A 21,220-nucleotide genomic window follows, 5' to 3' on the forward strand; every position below is an offset into this window, starting at 1 on the left:
ACCAGCTGAAGGAACACGAGACCAGCTGAAGGGACACGACACCTGCTGAATGGACACGACACCTGACAAGACTCCAGCTGAAGGGACACGACACCAGCTGAAGGGATATGAGACCAGCTGAAGGGACGGGACACCAGCTGAAGGGACGTGACATGAGCTGGAGGGACATGACACCAGCTGAAGGGACATGACATCAGCTGGAGGGACATGAGACCAGCTGGAAGGACATGAGACCAGCTGGAGGGACATGACACCAGCTGAAGGGACACGACACCAGCTGAAGGGACATGAGACCAGCTGAAGGGACACGACACCAGCTGAATGGACACGACACCTGACAAGACACCAGCTGAAGGGACACGACACCAGCTGAAGGGATATGAGACCAGCTGAAGGGACGGGACACCAGCTGAAGGGACGTGACATGAGCTGGAGGGACGTGACACCAGCTGGAGGGACATGACACCAGCTGGAGGGACATGAGACTAGCTGAAGGGACGGGACACCAGCTTAAGGGACATGAGACCAGCTGGAGGGACACGACACCAGCTGAAGGGACAGGAGACCAGCTGAAGGGACAAGACACCAGCTGAAGGGACACGACACCAGCTGAAGGGACATGAGACCAGCTGAAGGGACAGGACACCAGCTGAAGGGACACAACACCAGCTGAAGGGACACCAGCTGGAGGGACACAACACCAGCTGAAGGGACACGACACCAGCTGGATGGACACGACACCAGCTTAAGAGACATGTCAATTTTTCCAAAATCAGAGAACCGATGGCAGAATTTTCCGTGCGGGTCGTCCAGTGATGTCCTGTCTGTCTTCATGTCCAGGACGTCTTTCAGCGTAGCCAGTGTGGGAAATGAGCGAATGACTTGTTTGACATTTGCTTTGAGAATAAAGCTAGCTTGGTTTTGAAGGCTCTGACGTTTGTGTACATTTCATGGACAAACTGGTCTTTCCCTCGTAGCTTCACGTTCAGCTCATTCATGTGTGTCAGTACGTCCTCAGCAAAAGATAAATCACAAAGACAATCTGTCACTCAGCTCAGGAAAACCGTCAGCTTTCTCAAGTAGCTCCAAAAATGAGATAATCTCCCGTTTGAGCTCCAACACTCGTTGACGTACTTTCCCCAAACTTAACCAGCGGACGTTGGAGTGGTGAAGCAAGTCCTGGTGATCAGAGTCAGTTTCTTCAAGAAACTTAATAACCTGACGATGGTGAAGTCCCCTCGCTCCAATAAAGTTCACCACTTCTACAACTGGCTTCACTACGTGGTCGAGCTGCAGGACGGATTTACACAGCGTAAGAAAATGTCCTCCTGCTCAGGGTTGTCCTCTTTCACCCTCTCCTGGATTCTTTTGAGCAACCCGACGTTTTTTCCAGTCAAATCTGGCGATCCGTCCGTGGTAACGTTGGTGAGGTAGCTCGTGCCTCTCGATGACCCCCGACACGACGAGTCCTCTCCCCGCGTTTTCCCCTTCAGGGATTTTACGGCCAAAAACTCCTCCGTTATCTCAAAATTGTCGTTAATCCCTCTGATAAACATTAAAAGCTGAGCGGTGTCCTTTATGTCGTTACTTTCGTCCAGTGCCAAGAAATATCTTGTAAATGACTCCGCTTCTTTGTTTATCCTGCTCGCCAAGTCTTCGTCACTGTCCTGCGTGATGAGCTCATGTTTTCTAATTTGTTTTTCTCTCAGGACACCAGACACCTGCTGTCTCCACCAGCACTCTTTGAGAAACTCCCCTTCGGAGAAAGGCTTGCTGGTCTTTGCTAATTTGAATGCCAGCAAATAACTTGTCTTGGTGCTTGATTCTTGGACGGCAGTTTGTCAGATGAAGGTGTTTTGCTCCAAACTATCTGCCGACCTCCGAGCGGTCCGTTCCTGCGTTGACTGCTTGTTCGCGCAATCAGCATGCTCGGTGGAAAAGTGACGGCTGATGTTGTATTCCTTTAAAACCGCGACGGTTTCTTGGTAAATAAGACACACGGCCTTCGACCGGACTTCAGTGGAAAAGGATTTAGTCGTCCGTTCCTTATTAAACACTCGGCGCTCGCTGTCGACTTTTCTTTTCTTTGGCCCGTTCATTGTTGCAGATGTGTTCAGAGCAGCAGCAGAGTAACAACAGAGAGCAGCCGGGCCTCCGCAAAATCAAGTCAACGTATCACTGCGCCTAGTGCGCCACCTGGTGGACCGCCAGGTATTACAAATGAATGCAGTCGTAATTATGATATGATTTGATTTGGGCAATTCTGTACCAATCTTCAGTTGGCCGGATTAAAGAGACCAACGGGCCGGATGTGGCCCGCGGGCCGTACTTTGCCCACCCCTGCTATAGCATGTCGTCTAAAATATGATAAAAAGTCAAAGCGAGAGCCGCGAGTGTTTTTATGGTCGTGAGTCGGGTCGTTGAATCGCGCTGCGTCCTGCTCTTAAAAAGAAGGACAGACAAAGTTCTGTAAAAATCCTGCAGATGTTGGGTTCATAAAATCTGTCTGGCTTCCTGAAAGTCTCTCTGAACCAGAGAATGATGGAGATCCCAGTTTAAACCTTTCATCTCTCAGATGTTTTTCTCCCTGGAGAGGAGAAGAATAAGGTGCCAGTCACTTTACTGAGAGACGCTGATCACTCATTCATGTTACCGTGGTGACAGAGAACTTCAGGAGACTCAGACACGTTAGCTTAGAGTCACCTCCTCTCCTGAACCTCCTCACATCCTCTCCTCCTCTCCTGAACCTCCCCTCCTCCTCTCATCCGCTCTTCCTCTCCTCTCCTCCTCTCTTCCTATCCTCCTCACCTCCTCTTCTCCTTTCCTCCTCCTCTCCTATCATCACCTCCTCTTCTCCTCTCGTCCTCTCCTCCTCACCACCACACTTCCTCACATCCTCACCTCCTCACCTCCTCTCCTCTCCTCCTCACATCCTCTTCTCTCCTGAACCTCCTCTCCTCCTCACATCCTCTCCTCTCCTGAACCTCCTCTCCTGAACCTCCTCTCCTCCTCACATCCTCTCCTCTCCTGAACCTCCTCACCTCCTCTTCTCTCCTGAACCTCCTTTCCTCCTCACATCCTCTCCTGAACCTCCTCTCCTCCTCACGTCCTCTCCTCTCCTGAACCTCCTCTCCTGAAACTTCTCTCCTCCTCACCTCCTCACATCCGCTCCTCCTCTCCTCTCCTCCTCAGCTCTTCTCCTTTTGATACTTTATATCATCGACTTTTGAAAATATCTTAAACAAACAGTAACTTTTTAAAGTGTTTTTACATTTTTTTATTTTACTTTGAATACAAGGATATCCCCAAAACATGCAATTTAATATCGGCTACTATATTTTAAAATAAATGTGTTTTTTTTTTGTTTTTTTTTGTTTTTTTTAAATAATTGTAATAAATTATTCCATCATGGTGAACATGTCGACATAAACACTTTGATTTAAAAAAAGAACGTGCTATTTTATTATTATTATTTTTTACCGTATTTAAATGAATAGAAGTCAATGACCGACTGGCTCGCTGGAGAAAACACTCAGCTGCTTCCAGACAAAATACTCTGATGAACCAAATGATGGTGAACAAATGCAGCATTTGAAGATATTGAATGTTTGCACTCAGTGAACTTTATTGATTTTTCAACACAACAGTATTAATAGTCAAAACAACAGATAGAACAAAGATTATATGAAATCAAATCAAAGAACACAACAGTCACACAACTGCAGACTCCCCACCTGGAGAGAAACGTAAAGTCCATCCATATATTTTAATGACACAATAAACCCGTCATATTGCAGCTGACTCTGATTATAATCAACATGCAGACATGATCAGATCAATTCAAGACTAGAAGCAAAACTAAATCAACTCTAATGTAACTATGAAACTGGACCCACAAGAAAGAAGAACCTGTATCCATTAACATTATAAGTGGAAAATAATCATTAAAAAAATTAGCTATTGCTCTAAAAACATAATAAAAACGACTATTAACCTTCTTTTGATTTCAAAGTTGGTTAAAGTTGATCCTCAATGACTCCAGCTGGAATAATAACAATAAAAACTAAGCTAACTTCAGCATTAATTCCAAAAACAACATCTTTACACATCATGTAACGCTTCAGTTTGTTCCCACATTAAATGAGTAAAATCCTCTAAATGACTTTAGTTGAACGATTTCATGCACAGATTCCCTTCATCCACACAATCAGCTGCTTCTGACTCAGAATATCATCTGTGTACGATCAAATAACGATCGGCACAGTTTCCACGACCTGGTCTTTACATGGATTAGACCAGCGGCAGCGTTCGGTCCGTCAGAACCGATGAATGTGATTCCAGATGAGTGAGATAGTGAAGGCCCGGGCAGCGGAGGAGACACAACAACACGTAAAACACACCAAACAAAGAAAACATGTTCCTGAAACATTTAGAGACGGAAAAGTGGGACTGACAGCTGATCTCAGTGCAGTGAAGACAAACACGTTTTAACCAACTGTCCCTTTAATCACTTCTGTCTATGTGACTTTAATGAACTCAGCAGATTTTCCTTCCTTCCAGTAAACATTAACTCCAGCATGGAGCGGCTGAGTGAATGTGGTCTGGACTCTGTGGAGGAGAGTCATGGTTTCAGAGACGTCGTAGAAAGACAGAATACCTGCACTGTGATCCAGGTACACTCCGACTCTGGAGGACAGAGGACCTGAGATTTTAGTTTGGACTTTGTTGTCATAAAATCTATAACCGTCCAAGTCGCAATCTAATAACCATGATTTGTCATTACGTCCAAATAAACATTCACGTGAGTTTCCTTCTCTGCTGATATTCTTGTATGCGACTGCGACTCCAACTATGTCTCCTCTCCTCTCCACCTCCCAGTAACAACGTCCAGTCAGACTCTCTCTACTCAGGACCTGACGGTAGAAAGTGAATCTGTCTGGATGATCAGAATAAGACTGTTTTTTTTGTTTATATGTTGCTTTTCTGTTCCCCTCAGATAATAACAGGTGTTTATATGCTGTGTTTGGATCCAGTGTGATCTCACTTGAATATTTTAAGAATCCAGCTCTGGTCTTGGGCTCCGGTTGTGACAGTAAAACATCCACTTGGGTCACTGTCAGTGAGATGTCGGTCCGTTGCTCCCTCAGGACGTCCTGTAGTTTATCTCTGGTCTGCGACACAGCTGCCGTCACATCCTGGAAGTATCTCCGAGGACGAGTGTCGACGGCGGATGAGTGTGTGGACTCTCCGAGTGCTGACAGCGAGCAGTAGTTGCTCAGAAACTCGTTGTGATCCTCTGCGTGCGAGAGCCGCTTCAGCTCGTCGTCTCTCCTCGTCAGCTCGGCGATCTCCCGCTCCAGCTTCTCCTGAAGCTCTCTGACTCGACTCACTTCGGTTTCCAGCTGGGATCTGACCTGCAGCTTCACGTCGCTGCTGGTTTTCTGGATGAGACGGATCACCTCGGCGAAGATCTCCTCGCTGTGATCCGTCGCTTCTTTGGCGGAGGCGATGGCGGCCTCCACCTCCCTCTGAAGCAGCTGCACGTCTTTCTTTCGCTCCTGGATCTCCTGCCGGATGTTTCCTCGACTCCCCTCGAGCTCCTTCTGCTTCTCCGTCCTCTCTGCTGCAGCTGGGACGGTGTCGTGGCCTTTGTGTTCATCCATCGTGCAGAGATAACAGATAATCTGCCGATCGGTGCGGCAGAAGATCTTCATCACCTCGTCGTGACGAGAGCAGATGTTCTCCTGGAGCTTCTTGGAGGGGTCGGCCAGCTTGTGTTTCTTCAATGGAGCTGCGTCATAGTGAAGTTGGAGGTGTTTCTCACAGTAAGATGCCAGACAGGATAAACAGGACTTGATAGCTTTCAGTTTTCTCCCCCTGCAGACGTCACAGGCCACATCTTCAGGTCCAGCGTAGCAGAGATCATCAGGAGCATCTTGGAGTCCCGTCTTCTTCAGCTCCTCCACTAAATCTGCCAACATGGTGCTTTTCACCAGGGCGGGTCTCGGTGAGACGGTCTGCCTGCACTGAGGACAACTGTAGACTCCCTTCTTGTCCTCTTCATCCCAGTGGACTTTAATACAGCTCATGCAGTAGCTGTGTCCACAGGGAATAGTCACCGGATCCTTCAGCAGGTCCAGACAGATCGAACAAGAAAATTTGTCTCGGTCCAGCTGAACTCCTCTCTGCGCCATTTCACCTCTCAGCAGCAGCGACTGTGTCTTTCAATGTCCAAAGTTGAAACTAGTTTGAGCACCGATCTCCACATCATGTGTTTCTGCAGTGAATGGGGCCTTTCAGCTCTTCCAGCATGTTGGTTCCACCCGTCTGTGAAGTGCAGATCTAAAGGGGAGGGAACAAGGAAACGTGCGGACGGACCTGCTGTGTTTCATATCAGGAAGAGGAGGGAGGGGTTATCAGGCTCTGACTGATTCCAGGAAGACGAGCGGTTTGAAGCAGACACTGTGTGTTTAACCCTTTTATTGTTTACAGCATTTAAAAAAACCTTGCTGAGGTCAGTTTTTAGGAGGCGAACTCTTCTTGGGATCTCTGGGTTTACAGATGCTCCTCAGTTCTCATCATGAGCTCATCTGTCAAAAGTTAAAACCGAGAATTTGAATTGTTTGTCTGAAAATAAAATGCTCATTTTGAGCAACACGTTTAAAAACAAAATTGGGAAAAGAGCAAAAGAATTCTGGAAAAATAGTTTAATGGTAAAAAGAAGAAGAACAAAGAACACAACAGTCACACAACTGCAGACTCCCCACCTGGAGAGAAACGTAAAGTCCATCCATATATTTTAATGACACAATAAACCCGTCATATTGCAGCTGACTCTGATTATAATCAACATGCAGACATGATCAGATCAATTCAAGACTAGAAGCAAAAATAAATCAACTCTAATGTAACTATAAAACTGGACCCACAAGAAAGAAGAACCTGTATCCATTAACATTATAAGTGGAAAATAATATGAATAAAAACAACTTTGCTGTGACTCAAAAAACATGATAAAAATGATTCATGAACGTCTTTTTATTTAAAATTGCTGCAGAAGTTTGTTAGTTGATCCTCAATGACTCCAGCTGGAATAAAAACTCAACTAAGATCAGCATGAATTGATCAAAACAACATCTTGAACATCGTTATTCATCACGTGAAGCTTTAGCTTGTTCCCCCGTTAAATCAGTCAAATCCTGTCAATGACTTTTGTTCCGTGATTTCTTCTCTTTTCCTCTTAAAGTCCCGTCACACCGGTGAATCATTTCCTTCGTGTCGCCGCTCACACCTTAATTCAACAATGCAGTTTGTCTCTGCAGCCTCCGAACACTGTAAAACATGACGGAACCCAGGTCATGTTCAGTAGCCCAATTTACAGACGTTCCCTAAACGTGTCACCAAGCGAGCTCGTGCTCTGAACGTCCTGCCGGTTGCTCGTAGCGGAGCCGTTAACCGACATTTGGAGATTCCCGAGAGACTTCAGTGAATTTCTCCGTATTTCCAGTGAGAGTTACCTGTCGAGGGAGAAGTTGTCACCGGGACGAACTCCGTCGGGCGTTTCTTCCCCATTAAGTGGATTATCCAGGTGAGTTGCTACCTGAAGTTATCTCGTTAACTAAGTTGTGTCCGAGAATTGGGAGTAATTTCCCTTGAGGAACATAGCAAAGTCAAAAGCAGTCAGGAGAACAACATTTCGGAAGTGTGTTGTTTGAAATGGAGGCAAAATGAGATCATTCGGTCACAAGTGTTGAAAGTTGTGAAAGTTGAGTGTAAATCTGATGTGATGGAAGTAAAACAAGAGTAAAGTCGGACTATGTAATGATGTTCTGCACACTTGTGTCCAGGCTGTTTTTGTTGAGGGATTCATGAAGTGATGACGAGCTGCTTCGTCTGCTATCCCGTCTGGATCTTCACCGCTGCTCGGGGATGCTGGACCGTGTCAAGAGGCGGGAGGAAGAAAATCCCAGAAACTTCAAAGGATCCCATTTGATTTGCACTTTGTTTCTGAGATCTCCGAGTTTTATTTGGATTCCAACAAACAAACTCAAATCCGTTGGAAGAGACTAACGGTGAACTGTTGAACGTTAAGGAACTTCAAAGATAGAAATACCAGACCTACTTTGACTGACAGCTGTCAAGGACTAAAACAGACTATTAAGATGGAACAACTGAATGATTTTGGCTTCAACAGAGTTCAGAGGTTTAGACCTGATTTGAGAGACATTATTGGACATAATATTCAATTCCACGCTTGAACATCCAATTTTGTTACCTGCTAATTTGATTGAAGTGGAATTAATATGATTTTGTTGAAGAGCTGAAGTGAGTTCATGTGAGCTGGTTTCATTCATTGTGTAATTATATACCCTCATTAAGACTTGAATCATTGCTTGTGTGTGCTTTGTGTGCTGGAGGTCTCATTGCTCTCATAGAGTCGCTGCCACCGATCTCCTTACCGAACCCAGGAATTGAAATGAAGTGAACTGTAACCATGGTAACCTGAACAATCTTGGTTATAGAAGTTCAGATCCTGATATTACATACAGTGGTGTGAAAAAGTCTTTGCCCCCTTCCTGATTTCTTATGTTTTTGCACGTTAGTCACAGTTAAATGTTTCAGATCTTCAAACAAATTGAAATATTAGTCAACGATAACACAAGTAAACACAAAATGCAGTTTTTAAATGAAGGTTTTTATCGTTAAGGGAGAAAAACAATCCAAACCCACATGGCTCTGTGTGAAAAAGTGTTTCCCTCTAAACCTAATAACTGGTTGGACCACCCTCAGCAGCAACAACTGCAATCAAGCGTTTGCGATAACTTCCAACGAGTCTTTTCCAGCTGTGGAGGAATGTTGGCCGACTCATCTTTACAGAGTTGTTGTAATTCAGCCACATTGGAGGGTTTTCCAGCACCGACCTCCTTTTTAAGGTCATGTCACAGCATCTCAACAGGATTCAGGTCAGGACTTTGACGAGGCCACTCCAAAGTCTTCATTTGGTGTTTCTTCATCCATTCAGAGGTGGACTTGCTGCTGTGTTTTGGATCATCGTCCTGCTGCAGAACCCAAGTTGGCTTCAGCTCGAGGTCACGAACAGACGGCCGGACGTTCTCCTTCAGGATTTGTTGGTAGACGGTAGAATTCATGGTTCCATTGATCACAGCAAGTCTTCCAGGTCCTGAAGCAGCAAAACAGCCCCAGACCATCACACTACCACCACCATATTTTACTGTTGGTACGATGTTCACCATCATGACACATCTTCACCATAAGGGAAAGCTTCCTCTTTGGAAGCGTTTTATTTGCTCACCTTGGGGAGAGGGTGTCTCCTTCTCCTGGTTAGCATATTGGGAAGTAGACAGGTAGCTCCTCATCTTGGCGAGCAGAGATTTCCAGGCACTAAATGTGTGCCGTAGATAATCCACAGACCGTATCGTGGGGGAGCTAACGTTATATTGATCAAAGACAGCGGCTGAAAGTGGGAACTGTTGACGTTACATCTACATCTACATCTTCATTTGTCACCGGACGTGTTTAGGTGTCTCTAATAAACTGCAGACGGCTCGCTAAACTTTACAGCTAAGTTAGCGTCACGTAACGAAGAAAACGAACCGTGTAGCTGACGCCTGAAGCGTCTGCTTTAAACAGTGTACCAACCATCCGGTTTGATCTAAACGGAGGGCACGTCGTCAGTCAGATATGGTGTCAGTTGCTCCGTTTTAATGTGCTGGCGTGTGAAACGTTATCACGTGAGCTGCCACAACACAGGAAACAGGTTAACCCTCGTCCTCTTTAAATAGAACAGCCTAACGTTACTGCTGCTCTGGAGGAACGCTGCGGGACAAACTTGGACATTGAGGGACTCGTTTTCCTCTTATTTGACATGCAACTTTGTGTTGTAACGTTAAGGTGACATTGTCATAACACACTCTCTAATTCCTCAAACATCCAGCTAATACATCAGTAGTATATCTTGCACCCAAAAACGTGAGCTATAGTTGCACGAGTTGAGGTTTTTAGACCTGTGATATAGATGTACAGTGTTTACTTTGTGTGTTATTTTCCTCAACTGACTGACAATAAGGTTTAATGGGCAATAACGCTGCAACGATTGGTGGATTAGTTGATCGCAGAAAATTACTAATAACTATTTTGATAATCAGTTCATGTTTTTCGAGCCATTTTGTAATGAAGAAATGATCAAATTCACGGATTGCAAAATCCATCCGTCTTCTTCCGCTTATCTGGGATCGGGTCGCGGTGTCAAGCAAGTGGGCCCAGACTTTCCTCTCCTCTGCAACATCTTCCAGATCATCCTGGGGGATCCCGAGGTCTTCCCAGGCCAGCTGGAATATATAAATTACATACAATATAACATATGGCAACATTTTATGTTTCAATATTTGCTCGACCATGATGATAAATTGAGTACTTTTTTGGTTGTGGAAGACAAAACAGAAAATTTCAGGTTGTACTTTGGGTTTTGGGAAACACTGGTCAACGTTTTTCACCATTTGCTGACGTTTTAAAAACCAAACAACTAATCAGTTAATCGACAGATAAATCGTTAAAAAAATAATCGTCAGTTGCAGCTCTAGTGAACAAAGACTGCAGGACAAATTGTCACTAAACAAAGTGTATTAATGGGGCTTGTGGGGTTGTAGTAAGGAGTAATCCTGCACTGGTGACCCACTTGGCTGACTGACACCTGCTCTGCACCCTTCAGATAATAAATAGTCTTTTGTGTTGAAATTGTTCTGCTGCCAGAACATTGAGATGAAATACTGTACTTTCACAGGCAGTTCCCAAAGGTCTGGTGGGCCCTCTTACAGTCCTACCATTTGTTGTCATAACTTTAGTAACTCTGTAAGAATCATGATATATTTGCTTTAGGTTATTCATCACTTTGAAACAAGATAATGTGACCGACACGTTTATCTCTATTAAATATAAGATTTTAGATTTGATGAACAAATATGCATTCAAGACAATAGTTTCTCATTTCCACCACAGCAATGTGCAGAAGCTGATGTTCTTGCCTCAGAGATAATGTGACATTGGACGTTGCACAGCTTTGCTTGCTACAGCATCACCTTGCTTCTCCAATGTTCCCTCTTTTAGGCACAGTGAAAGCCCTCTCTCTATTTGCCCTTGTAGTTTCTATCCACCCTGGTGCAGACACCATCTCTTTTTCAGTGAAAGAGCTCTCAATGATAACCTCTAAAACATAATGCAATTAATGGCATGCATTTTGAATGAAGAGATAGGTCACTATAACCAGAGGTCACGACTGTTTGCTGTCCCGGCTCCTAAATGGTGGAATGAGCTCCCCACCGACATCAGGACAGCGGAAACTCTGAACATCTTCCGCCGCAAACTAAAAACACACCTCTTCAGACTTTACCTTGAACAGTAGAACTTTAGTAGCTTCAAATAATCGTAATGTAATACCGTAATGATGTTCGGTGTTACTTTTACGCCAGATGTAACGGGACACACACCTTCCAAAAAGTTCAACTTTGGTCTCGTCAGTCCACAGAGTATTTTCCCAAAAGTCTCGGGGATCATCAAGATGTTTTCTGGCAAAAATGAGACGAGCCTTAATGTTCTTTTTGCTCAGCGGTGGTTTTGGTCTTGGAACTCTGCCATGCAGCCATTTCTGCCGAGTCTCTTTCTTCTGGTGGAGTCATGAACACTGACCTGAACTGAGGCAAGTGAGGCCTGCAGTTCTTTGGATGTTGTCGTGGGGTCTTTTGTGACCTCTCGGATGAGTCGTCGCTGCTCTCTCGGGGTAATTTTGGTCGGCCGGACGCTCCTGGGAAGGTTCACCGCTGTTCCATGTTTTCTCCATTTGTGGATAATGGTTCTCACTGTGGTTCTCTGGAGTCCCAAAGCTTTAGAAATGGCTTTAGAACCTTTTCCAGACTGATAGATCTCAATTACTTTCTTTCTCATTTGTTCCTGAATTTCTTTGGATCTCAACATGATGTCTATCTTCTGAGGATCTTTTGGTCTCCTTCACTTTGTCAGGCAGGTCCTATTGAAGTGATTTCTGGATTGAGAACAGGTGTGTCAGTAATCAGGTCTGGGTGTGGCTGGAGAAATTGAACTCAGGTGTGATAAACCACAGTTAAGTTATGTTTTAACAGGAGGGGACAAACACTTTTTCACACAGGGCCATGTGGGTTTGGATTGTTTTTCTCCCTCAATAATAAAAACCTTCATTTAAAAACTGCATTTTGTGTTTACTTGTGTTATCTTTGACTAATATTTAAATTTGTTTGATGATCTGAAACAGTTAAGTGACAAACATGCAAAAGAATTGGAAATCAGGAAGGGGGCAAAGACTTTTTCACACCACTGTTGGTGGAAATATGTAGCGACAACTAAGGCCTACGTAAGAGCAAAGTTGTGCAGTTTAACCCGATTTAACTCGTAGATTATGACCTACTTTGTACCTTGTCTCTGTCTTTTACACCAGGACATCCACAAGAAACGGCAAAACAAAGATCTGGTGGAGCTGCAGTCGCTGATCGACGCTCACTTTGAGTGCAGGAAGAAGGAGGAGGAGGAGCTGATCGCTCTCAAAGACAATTGTGAGATTGTATTCCAAAAAAAAAAAATAAAAAGATAATATCATACAGATATGTGTAAATAAATCATTTCTGGGCATTTTGGGGAGGAAACAGTTTAACCCACAGCGTCGCCTTCTTCTGAGTCATAACTCAATCAAATCTGGACACGGAGACATGAAACACGTCACTTTTAATCGAGTGCCAGTTACACTTCAAAGAGTCCTATTACTTTCCAGTGTCCATTGCAAATGAATGTCAATAAGTCTGCTTTGAAATCACACACTAGAGACGAGAAACTAGAAAATCACAGTTTACAGGTTCAAACTGGGTTGGTTATTTGCCCCTGAAAAAGAGCCCATGAAACGTGTTCTTTTCAGCTGCTTCATCTTTAAGATCGTTCACTGAATCAATTCGCTTTCTTGTTTTTGTTTCGGTTCGTTAGGGAAAAGGCGAACGAGCTGTGGGCGTGGCTGCACAACCTGGAGGCCATTAAATACGACAACTGGGAGAATCTGAAGAGGCAGAGATACGAGGTCGGTGCGGAGAGGTCGTGTGTTTGAGGCTGCACTTTAATCTCAAAACAGCCAGGTTGTTTTGTTTGTTCCAGTGTTTCCGGTGAAGATGCTTTCGGTGAGATGCTTTCGGTGAGATGCTTTCGGTGACCGCTGCGTTGTCTTTTCAGGTCGTCTCCCTCAGAAACCGCATCGACGAGCTGCAGAAACAGTGAGTGCTGAAACACGAACGCTGCGAAACTCCCAACGCACACGCTGAAACTGGCGTTAGGTGGTCTTGTCGCGGGGACGTAAATCTGTTCACGCAGTCGCGGCGTGAGTCGACACACGACGATGACGGGCAGAAATGTGTGTCGGTGGAAGTTGAATTAAAAAAAAATACGTCATTTATTATTTTTAAAAATAATCATGTGTTTTTAAATTTCGAATTGCTCAACTTGAGTTATTTGCGTTGACAAACTGAATGTGAAAAGTGGAATTTGCGATTGAATTTATACATTTTTTTAATTAAATTGCTCTCCATGAGACACGAATAGGAATTGAATTGAATGAATTTGAAGAACTGAATGTGGATGAACACAAAGTTGAATTTTCTGAGGGTCAAATGCACTTTCAGGGCAAATTGGTTCAATCTTAATATTTAAAAATCAATTCCAAGTTTACTGAAATTCAAGCTCAAATTCATAAATTCAATTTCAAAATGATGCTATTCAGATTGAAATTCATGTTTTGAAATCAATTATAAAAGTTGAGCACGTTAAATTCAATCGTGCCATTATTGGATTCAGGTGTATTTATGTGGTCGCATTTTTGTTGTTGTTTTCTGCAGGACTAAGGTTGTTTTTAATAGATTCAGTGTTTAAAACAGGCGACAGACCAGAAAGATGCTGCAGATGTCTTTCACATTTTCCGTTGAGCATTTATTTATTCACCATAATTATTGTTAACCTGTGATTTTACACAAAAACATTTGAAAGACTAAACATTTGTAACGTCCCACCCCATGTAGACTTTCCTAAAGATGAATGCCACAGCGCCCCCTCTGGTCACACGTTGTCGGGGTCACAGAATGTGGTGACACCAGAGGGCGCTGCAGAGCTGTTATGTCTGTTGGACCATGATGTTGTGTGTGTGGTCGTCGTGAGGCATCCCTGTAACGGAGGGACTTTCTCTGACTCCGTCTTTGCGTTTTGCGCTTTGCAGCAGCAAGAAGGGAGCTGCCTCGCGCCGCAGGAAGTGATCGGCTCCTCGGTGCCGGTCGGCCCGGGCAAGAGGCACGTTCCCTCGGACACAGCGGCCCTCCCACCCCCCTCCTCCCCCCACAGAGCTCCGGAGAAAACGCAACTACCGGACGTCTTAGCGTCTCTGTCTGTCTGAGTGAAATGTTTTCAGGATGAATTTGGCTCCAATAAAGAAAACAAAATAACATGAGAATAAAAAGACAACAGTGTTTGTGTAAAGAATATGAGACGATTCAGACAATAAAGTGCCAAAATCATGAATGTCGTTGTCTGTTTGTCCAAGTTGATGTTAAAAAAAATGTTATACTATAGCATGTCGTCTAGAATGTGAAAAAACTATTCTAACTAACTAATGAAACTCATCGATCCTCAAAGAGTTTTCTCAGTAAAATGCTGTTCGTTCCTCAATAATTTGACATCATGGAATTTCTACTGTAAGTTTCGACCCTGTTTTCTGGCTCAGCTGCTTCCAGACAAAATACTCTGATGAACCAAATGATGGTGAACAAATGCAGCATTTGAAGATATTGAATGTTTGCACTCAGTAAACTTTATTGATTTTTCAACACAACAGTATTAATAGTCAAAACAACAGATAGAACAAAGATTATATGAAATCAAATAAAAGAACACAACAGTCACACAACTGCAGACTCCCCACCTGGAGAGAAACGTAAAGTCCATCCATATATTTTAATGACACAATAAACCCGTCATATTGCAGCTGACTCTGATTATAATCAACATGCAGACATTATCAGATCAATTCAAGACTAGAAGCAAAACTAAATCAACTCTAATGTAACTATGAAACTGGACCTACAAGAAAGAAGAACCTGTATCCATTAACATTATAAGTGGAAAATAATCGTTAAAAAAATTAGCTATTGCTCAAAAAACATAATAAAAATGACTATTAACCTTCTTTTGATTTCAAAGTTGGTTAAAGTTGATCCTCAATGACTCCAGCTGGAATAATAACAATAAAAACTAAGCTAACTTCAGCATTAATTCCAAAAACAACATCTTTACACATCATGTAACGCTTCAGTTTGTTCCCACATTAAATGAGTAAAATCCTCTAAATGACTTTAGTTGAACGATTTCATGCACAGATTCCCTTCATCCACACAATCAGCTGCTTCTGACTCAGAATATCATCTGTGTACGATCAAATAACGATCGGCACAGTTTCCACGACCTGGTCTTTACATGGATTAGACCAGCGGCAGCGTTCGGTCCGTCAGAACCGATGAATGTGATTCCAGATGAGTGAGATAGTGAAGGCCTGGGCAGCGGAGGAGACACAACAACACGTAAAACACACCAAACAAAGAAAACATGTTCCTGAAACATTTAGAGACGGAAAAGTGGGACTGACAGCTGATCTCAGTGCAGTGAAGACAAACACGTTTTAACCAACTGTCCCTTTAATCACTTCTGTCTATGTGACTTTAATGAACTCAGCAGATCCTTCCTTCCTGTAAATACGAACTCCAGCATGGAGCGGCTGAGTGAATGTGGTCTGGACTCTGTGGAGGAGAGTCATGGTTTCAGAGACGTCGTAGAAAGACAGAATACCTGCACTGTGATCCAGGTACACTCCGATTCTGGAGGACTGAGGACCTGAGATTTCAGTTTGGACTTTGTTGTCGTAAAATATATAACCGTCTAAGTAGTAATATAATGACCATGATTTGTCATTAAATCCAAATAAACATTCATGTGAGATTCCTTCTCTGCTGATATTCTTGTATGCGACTGCGACTCCAACTATGTCTCCTCTCCTCTCCACCTCCCAGTAACAACGTCCAGTCAGACTCTCTCTACTCAGGACCTGACGGACGTCAGTGAATCTGTCTGGATGATCAGAATAAGACTGTTTTTTTTTTTTAAATGTTGCTTTTCTGTTCCCCTCAGATAATAACAGGTTTGTATTTGCTGTGTTTGGATCCAGTGTGATCTCACGTGAATATTTTAAGAATCCAGCTCTGGTCTCGGGCTCCGGTTGTGACAGTAAAACATCCACTTGGGTCACTGTCAGTGAGATGTCGGTCCGTTGCTCCCTCAGGACGTCCTGTAGTTTATCTCTGGTCTGCGACACAGCTGCCGTCACATCCTGGAAGTATCTCCGAGGACGAGTGTCGACGGCGGATGAGTGTGTGGACTCTCCGAGTGCTGACAGCGAGCGGTAGTTGCTCAGAAACTCGTTGTGATCCTCTGCGTGCGAGAGCCGCTTCAGCTCGTCGTCTCTCCTCGTCAGCTCGGCGATCTCCCGCTCCAGCTTCTCCTGAAGCTCTCTGACTCGACTCACTTCGGTTTCCAGCTGGGATCTGACCTGCAGCTTCACATCGCTGCTGGTTTTCTGGATGAGACGGATCACCTCGGCGAAGATCTCCTCGCTGTGATCCGTCGTTTCTTTGGCGGAGGCGATGGCGGCCTCCACCTCCCTCTGAAGCAGCTGCACGTCTTTCTCTCGCTCCTGGATCTCCTGCCGGATGTTTCCTCGACTCCCCTCGAGCTCCTTCTGCTTCTCCGTCCTCTCTGCTGCAGCTAGGACGGTGTCGTGGCCTTTGTGTTCATCCATCGTGCAGAGATAACAGATAATCTGCCGATCGGTGCGGCAGAAGATCTTCATCACCTCGTTGTGAAGAGAGCAGATGTTCTCCTGGAGCTTCTTGGAGGGGTCGGCCAGCTTGTGTTTCTTGAATGGAGCTGCGTCATAGTGAGGTTGGAGGTGTTTCTCACAGTAAGATGCCAGACAGACTAAACAGGACTTGATAGCTTTCAGTTTTCTCCCCCTGCAGACGTCACAGGCCACATCTTCAGGTCCAGCGTAGTCGAGATCATCAGGAGCATCTTGGAGTCCCGTCTTCTTCAGCTCCTCCACTAAATCTGCCAACATGGTGTTTTTCACCAGGGCGGGTCTCGGTGAGACGGTCTGCCTGCACAGAGGACAGCTGGAGACTCCCTTCTTGTCCTCTTCATCCCAGTGGACTTTAATACAGCTCATGCAGTAGCTGTGTCCACAGGGAATAGTCACCGGATCCTTCAGCAGGTCCAGACAGATCGAACAAGAAAGTTTGTCTCGGTCCAGCTGAACTCCTCTCTGCGCCATTTCACCTCTCAGCAGCAAAGACTGTGTGAGTTTCACTTCCTCAAAGATAAAACTAGTCCCAGCTCTGATTTAAATATCACGTGACTCTGCAGCCAATGAGGACGTCAGCTCTTCCAGTTCACCCCATGTCGGCTCCGCCCATCTTCAAGCTGCAGGTGTGAAGGAGGGAACAAGGAAACGTGGACAGAGTGGAGCTGCTGAGTTTGAGAGCAGGAAGAAGAGGGAGGGTTATCAGACTGTGTTCCTTCCACGACAACAACACTTTGAAAACGTGTCCTTATTGTGGTGGCAAATAGTTTTTGGCTCCATATTTGTGTAATTCGTTCTCATTTTCTGTTCAGTTTATTTTTCCGGGTTCAACAGCAGAGATTTGTCAAATTAAACTGCAAAGAAAAACACTTTTTTCCACATATTTAATGAAATAAACTAACATTTCATTAATGTTATCATTTTGGTAACAGACATCACTTCAAATATTACTGGACTGTTCACATCAATGAGTCAACTTGATATAAGATCTTGTTGAAACTCACTTTGCTCAACCTGAACTTCAGTAATCAGTGTTAAAGAACCAGCATGGAGGATTTGAAGTCCAAATAAAGAAAGTCAAACTAGTCGGTTGCTCAGTTTGTTTGAAACATCTTTGCAACAGATTTGAGATGTATTTTAAATATAGTAAACACCTTAATATCTCTTTATACAGTCTAACTTTAAAGGGAAACAGTAGAATTTCACATTACGGCCATGAGAGGGCAAGACAAGTTTATTTGTAGAGCACATTATTTACAGCCAAGAAGTTGTTCAGCTGTTGAAAAAAACGCTTCTTCAGTTATTTTACTGAAAAATGGGAGGTTTGATATTGGCCTATAATTTTTCATTGTTGTGGAGTCTAAATTAAAGGTTTATGTAAAAATTCTCATTCAAGGGAGAAAAGGAATCAAACTCATCGATCCTCAAAGTGTCAGGATTCCAGTTTTCCTCTGTTTAACCCCGATCACCTCTCCTCCTGTGTCCCCTCAGTCTCCTGTCGGCTTGTTCTGTGTCCTCTTCTCCTCTCCTCCTGTGTCCCCTCAGTCTCCTGTCTGCTTGTTCTGTGTCCTCCTCTACTCTCCTCTCCTCCTGTGTCCCCTCAGTCTCCTGTCTGCTTGTTCTGTGTCCTCCTCTACTCTCCTCTCCTCCTGTGTCCCCTCCATCTCCTGTCTGCTTGTTCTGTGTCCTCCTCTCCTCACCTCCCGTGGCCACGCCCCTCACCGGTCCCAGCAGCTGCTGCCACTCACCCCAGATCACCTCCTGCAGGTGTGCTGCATCTCCATGATCACCTCCCCGGACTATATGTACCCTGCCCCTGCACTCCTCTGGTTGTCGGTGCATTACTACTAGTGATGGTGAGATGAAGCCTCATGAGGCATCGAACCACTTCAGCCAATTGGTTCTAGAAAGGGTTCATTACTCGAAGCTTCATGTGAACACGAAACCACCTACTGGCCAAGTGTATAATCACAGGCAGCTGTATCTGAACCACATAATGTGATGCATTGAATTTTTGTGTCTGTTATGGCTGTTGGGAATGACTGAATTACAAAAATGTATGACCAAATCATTTCTGTACATAAATTATCACATATGTGCATAATAAAATATTTTTTGAATGTATTCTGTGTGTGTAAATTTTCCCAAAATGGTAGTATCATATGATATGGCAGGTTGTGTAATAATGTTTTTCTGTCACTTTAGGAAAATGGCATGGGCTTAAGCAGGCAGAGGACAGTGAAAGTGTTTGTGGAACAAGGAAGAGGGGACTGAATATGCTTGTGTAACTTGGACAATGATGTACAGGACAGGGGACATTTTATTCATTTTTATTCAGAAATAACAGTTTCTCAACAGTTTTTGGTTTTGTGGATGTCCACATGTCAGAAGTAAGGCTAACAGCAGCCACCTTTTCCACTTTAGCCTTAGCCTTCTCCTTAGCTGACTCATACTTGGCCTCCACCATGGCCTTCAGAGCCTAAAGGAAAAAACATATAGTGCTGAACTGTGAGACACAATAAAGTACTCATTTGTTTCATGCATGCACCCATACATACCTGCCTTGTAGGGAGAACATAATTAGCATCCAGTTTGGACACAAATGCCCTGAATCCAACATCATCCACAATACTGAAGGGCTGTGTGTCCTTCACTATCATGGAGACCAGGGCTTCATCCAGCTCTTGTTTTCTGGTGGCTGGTTAAAAGAGAATAAATACAGTGTCTGTTACCTGTCTTTATTTGCACAATAAACAAAAGTGAACAGGGAAAAATTGTGATGGTGCATTTGTAATATTGTAATGACTTACCTTGGCTGGGTGAAGCTCCAGTTTCCTCCTTATTCTCATGCAAGGCACGGTAACGCTTCAGCATGGATGAGGTGTTGTTATTGTACCCCAACTCACCTTTGAATAAAATAAGAAACTGTGAAAAATACAGTTCTTTATAAGCAAACCTAATGTGTCTGAAATAGAGTTAGATTTAGCTTACCTTATTAGGAGTTATCAAATCAAAGTGTTCCCACACAGGGGAAATCCTCCTCTTCCCAGCTGGCTCCATCTTATCACCTCTCCTTCTCTCCTCACTCTCCTAAATCTCCAAACTATCTCTCTCTCTAAACTCTCCAAACTATATAAACGCTATCCAAACTATCTCTCTCTTTCTCTCTCTTAAATCTCCAAACTATCTCTCTCTCTCTCTCTCTCTCTCTCTCTAAACTCTCCAAACTCTCAACTGACCTCAACTCTCCACCAACAACCCACATTTTGAACGGAGCCTGAGGGGTTTATATTGCTGTCAAACCTCCCGGCAACACCTGAACCACTTCCCGAAGCAGTCACGTGGTACAGCCGGGCAGCGAGGCTTCGGACGTCATCATTTTTGGCTCCTCCCCTAAATGAAGCAAGCCTCGACACTCGCTTCGAGGAAACGCCCCCTCCATTACTCGACACACGCTTCGAAGCGTCGGCACACCTCGTAACATCACTAATTACTACTACTAGCAAAGGCTAGACGACAGCGAGTTACTGAGAGTGCGAGTTGTTCACCGCAAGGACCGTCCGTCCCCCGTCCGTCCGTCCTGTCCCCTTTCCTATTCCTCCGGCTCCTGTTCCACCTTCAGACCTACCTGTCGGAGTCACCAGTCGGTTGAGTTGACCTCCCAACTTGGAAGCAAGTGGACGCTGTAGGTGCCACCTTTTGTTTATTTGTTTGTTTGTTTGTTTTTGTTTACTGGAATAAAGATGGTATTTTGGAACTAAAACCCGAGTCTGTGAGCCTGCATTTGGGTCCTGGTAAAACACCACCTCAACACAAATGATGTTAAAACTAGATTTTTGATCCCAACCATCTTTTGAATTTGATCACGTTACATTTCATGCACAACACAATCAGACTTCTTTTGTCATCTCTACTCAGAAATTGAAGCGCTGAGGTTTAGATGATGACGAGAGACAAATCATTATAACTTTCAAAATATTACACATTTTTTAACACATTTGTAACATTTGAGTGAATGAGGAGATTCTCCAACTCCTCTAAAACTTTCTGTCGTTGTCACAACAGCAGCCAGACATCATCTCTCAGATTCCTGATGTTTCCCGTGTTTCTTTGTCTGACTGATTATTTGTGTAACGTGTCCGAGCCGTCCTCTCCTGAGTCGCAGCTCCGCCTCACCTGCTCCTGATCACAAGTTACAAAACCACTCGGTGAACTCATCAGCCACTCCTGCTGAAATTATCT

The 21,220-nt window shown here is 44.2% G+C and overlaps 2 protein-coding genes and 1 long non-coding RNA gene across 4 annotated transcripts; 1 reads left to right on the forward strand and 2 right to left on the reverse strand.

Moving 5' to 3' along the window:
* Positions 1–3,600: 3,600 nt before the first annotated feature.
* LOC138208045 (tripartite motif-containing protein 16-like) lies at positions 3,601–6,212 on the reverse strand. The gene has a single exon (XM_069165683.1). The coding sequence runs from the start codon at positions 6,192–6,194 to the stop codon at positions 4,518–4,520; it is 1,677 nt and encodes a 558-aa protein (XP_069021784.1). The 5' UTR covers positions 6,195–6,212; the 3' UTR covers positions 3,601–4,517.
* A 6,186-nt stretch (positions 6,213–12,398) lies between these two features.
* On the forward strand, positions 12,399–14,592 carry LOC138208035 (uncharacterized). 2 transcript variants are annotated; one of them, XR_011179064.1, is made up of 4 exons: positions 12,399–12,599; positions 13,021–13,111; positions 13,261–13,301; positions 14,294–14,592. It is a non-coding gene; the product is annotated as an uncharacterized lncRNA (long non-coding RNA). The 2 variants fall into 2 exon arrangements; XR_011179063.1 differs by lacking the exon at positions 12,399–12,599 and having other exon boundaries at positions 12,884–13,111.
* Positions 14,593–14,858: 266 nt separating this feature from the next.
* Positions 14,859–17,488, reverse strand: LOC138208055 (tripartite motif-containing protein 16-like). Its single transcript, XM_069165703.1, has one exon. It carries the CDS (start codon positions 17,447–17,449, stop codon positions 15,776–15,778), a length of 1,674 nt encoding a protein of 557 aa, XP_069021804.1. The 5' UTR covers positions 17,450–17,488; the 3' UTR covers positions 14,859–15,775.
* Between the last annotated feature and the right edge of the window lie 3,732 nt (positions 17,489–21,220).

This window comes from Embiotoca jacksoni, unplaced genomic scaffold (genome assembly GCF_022577435.1).
Source record: "Embiotoca jacksoni isolate LCO1_2020_lvr unplaced genomic scaffold, fEmbJac1.0.p SCAF_35, whole genome shotgun sequence".
Taxonomy (NCBI): domain Eukaryota; kingdom Metazoa; phylum Chordata; class Actinopteri; family Embiotocidae; genus Embiotoca; species Embiotoca jacksoni.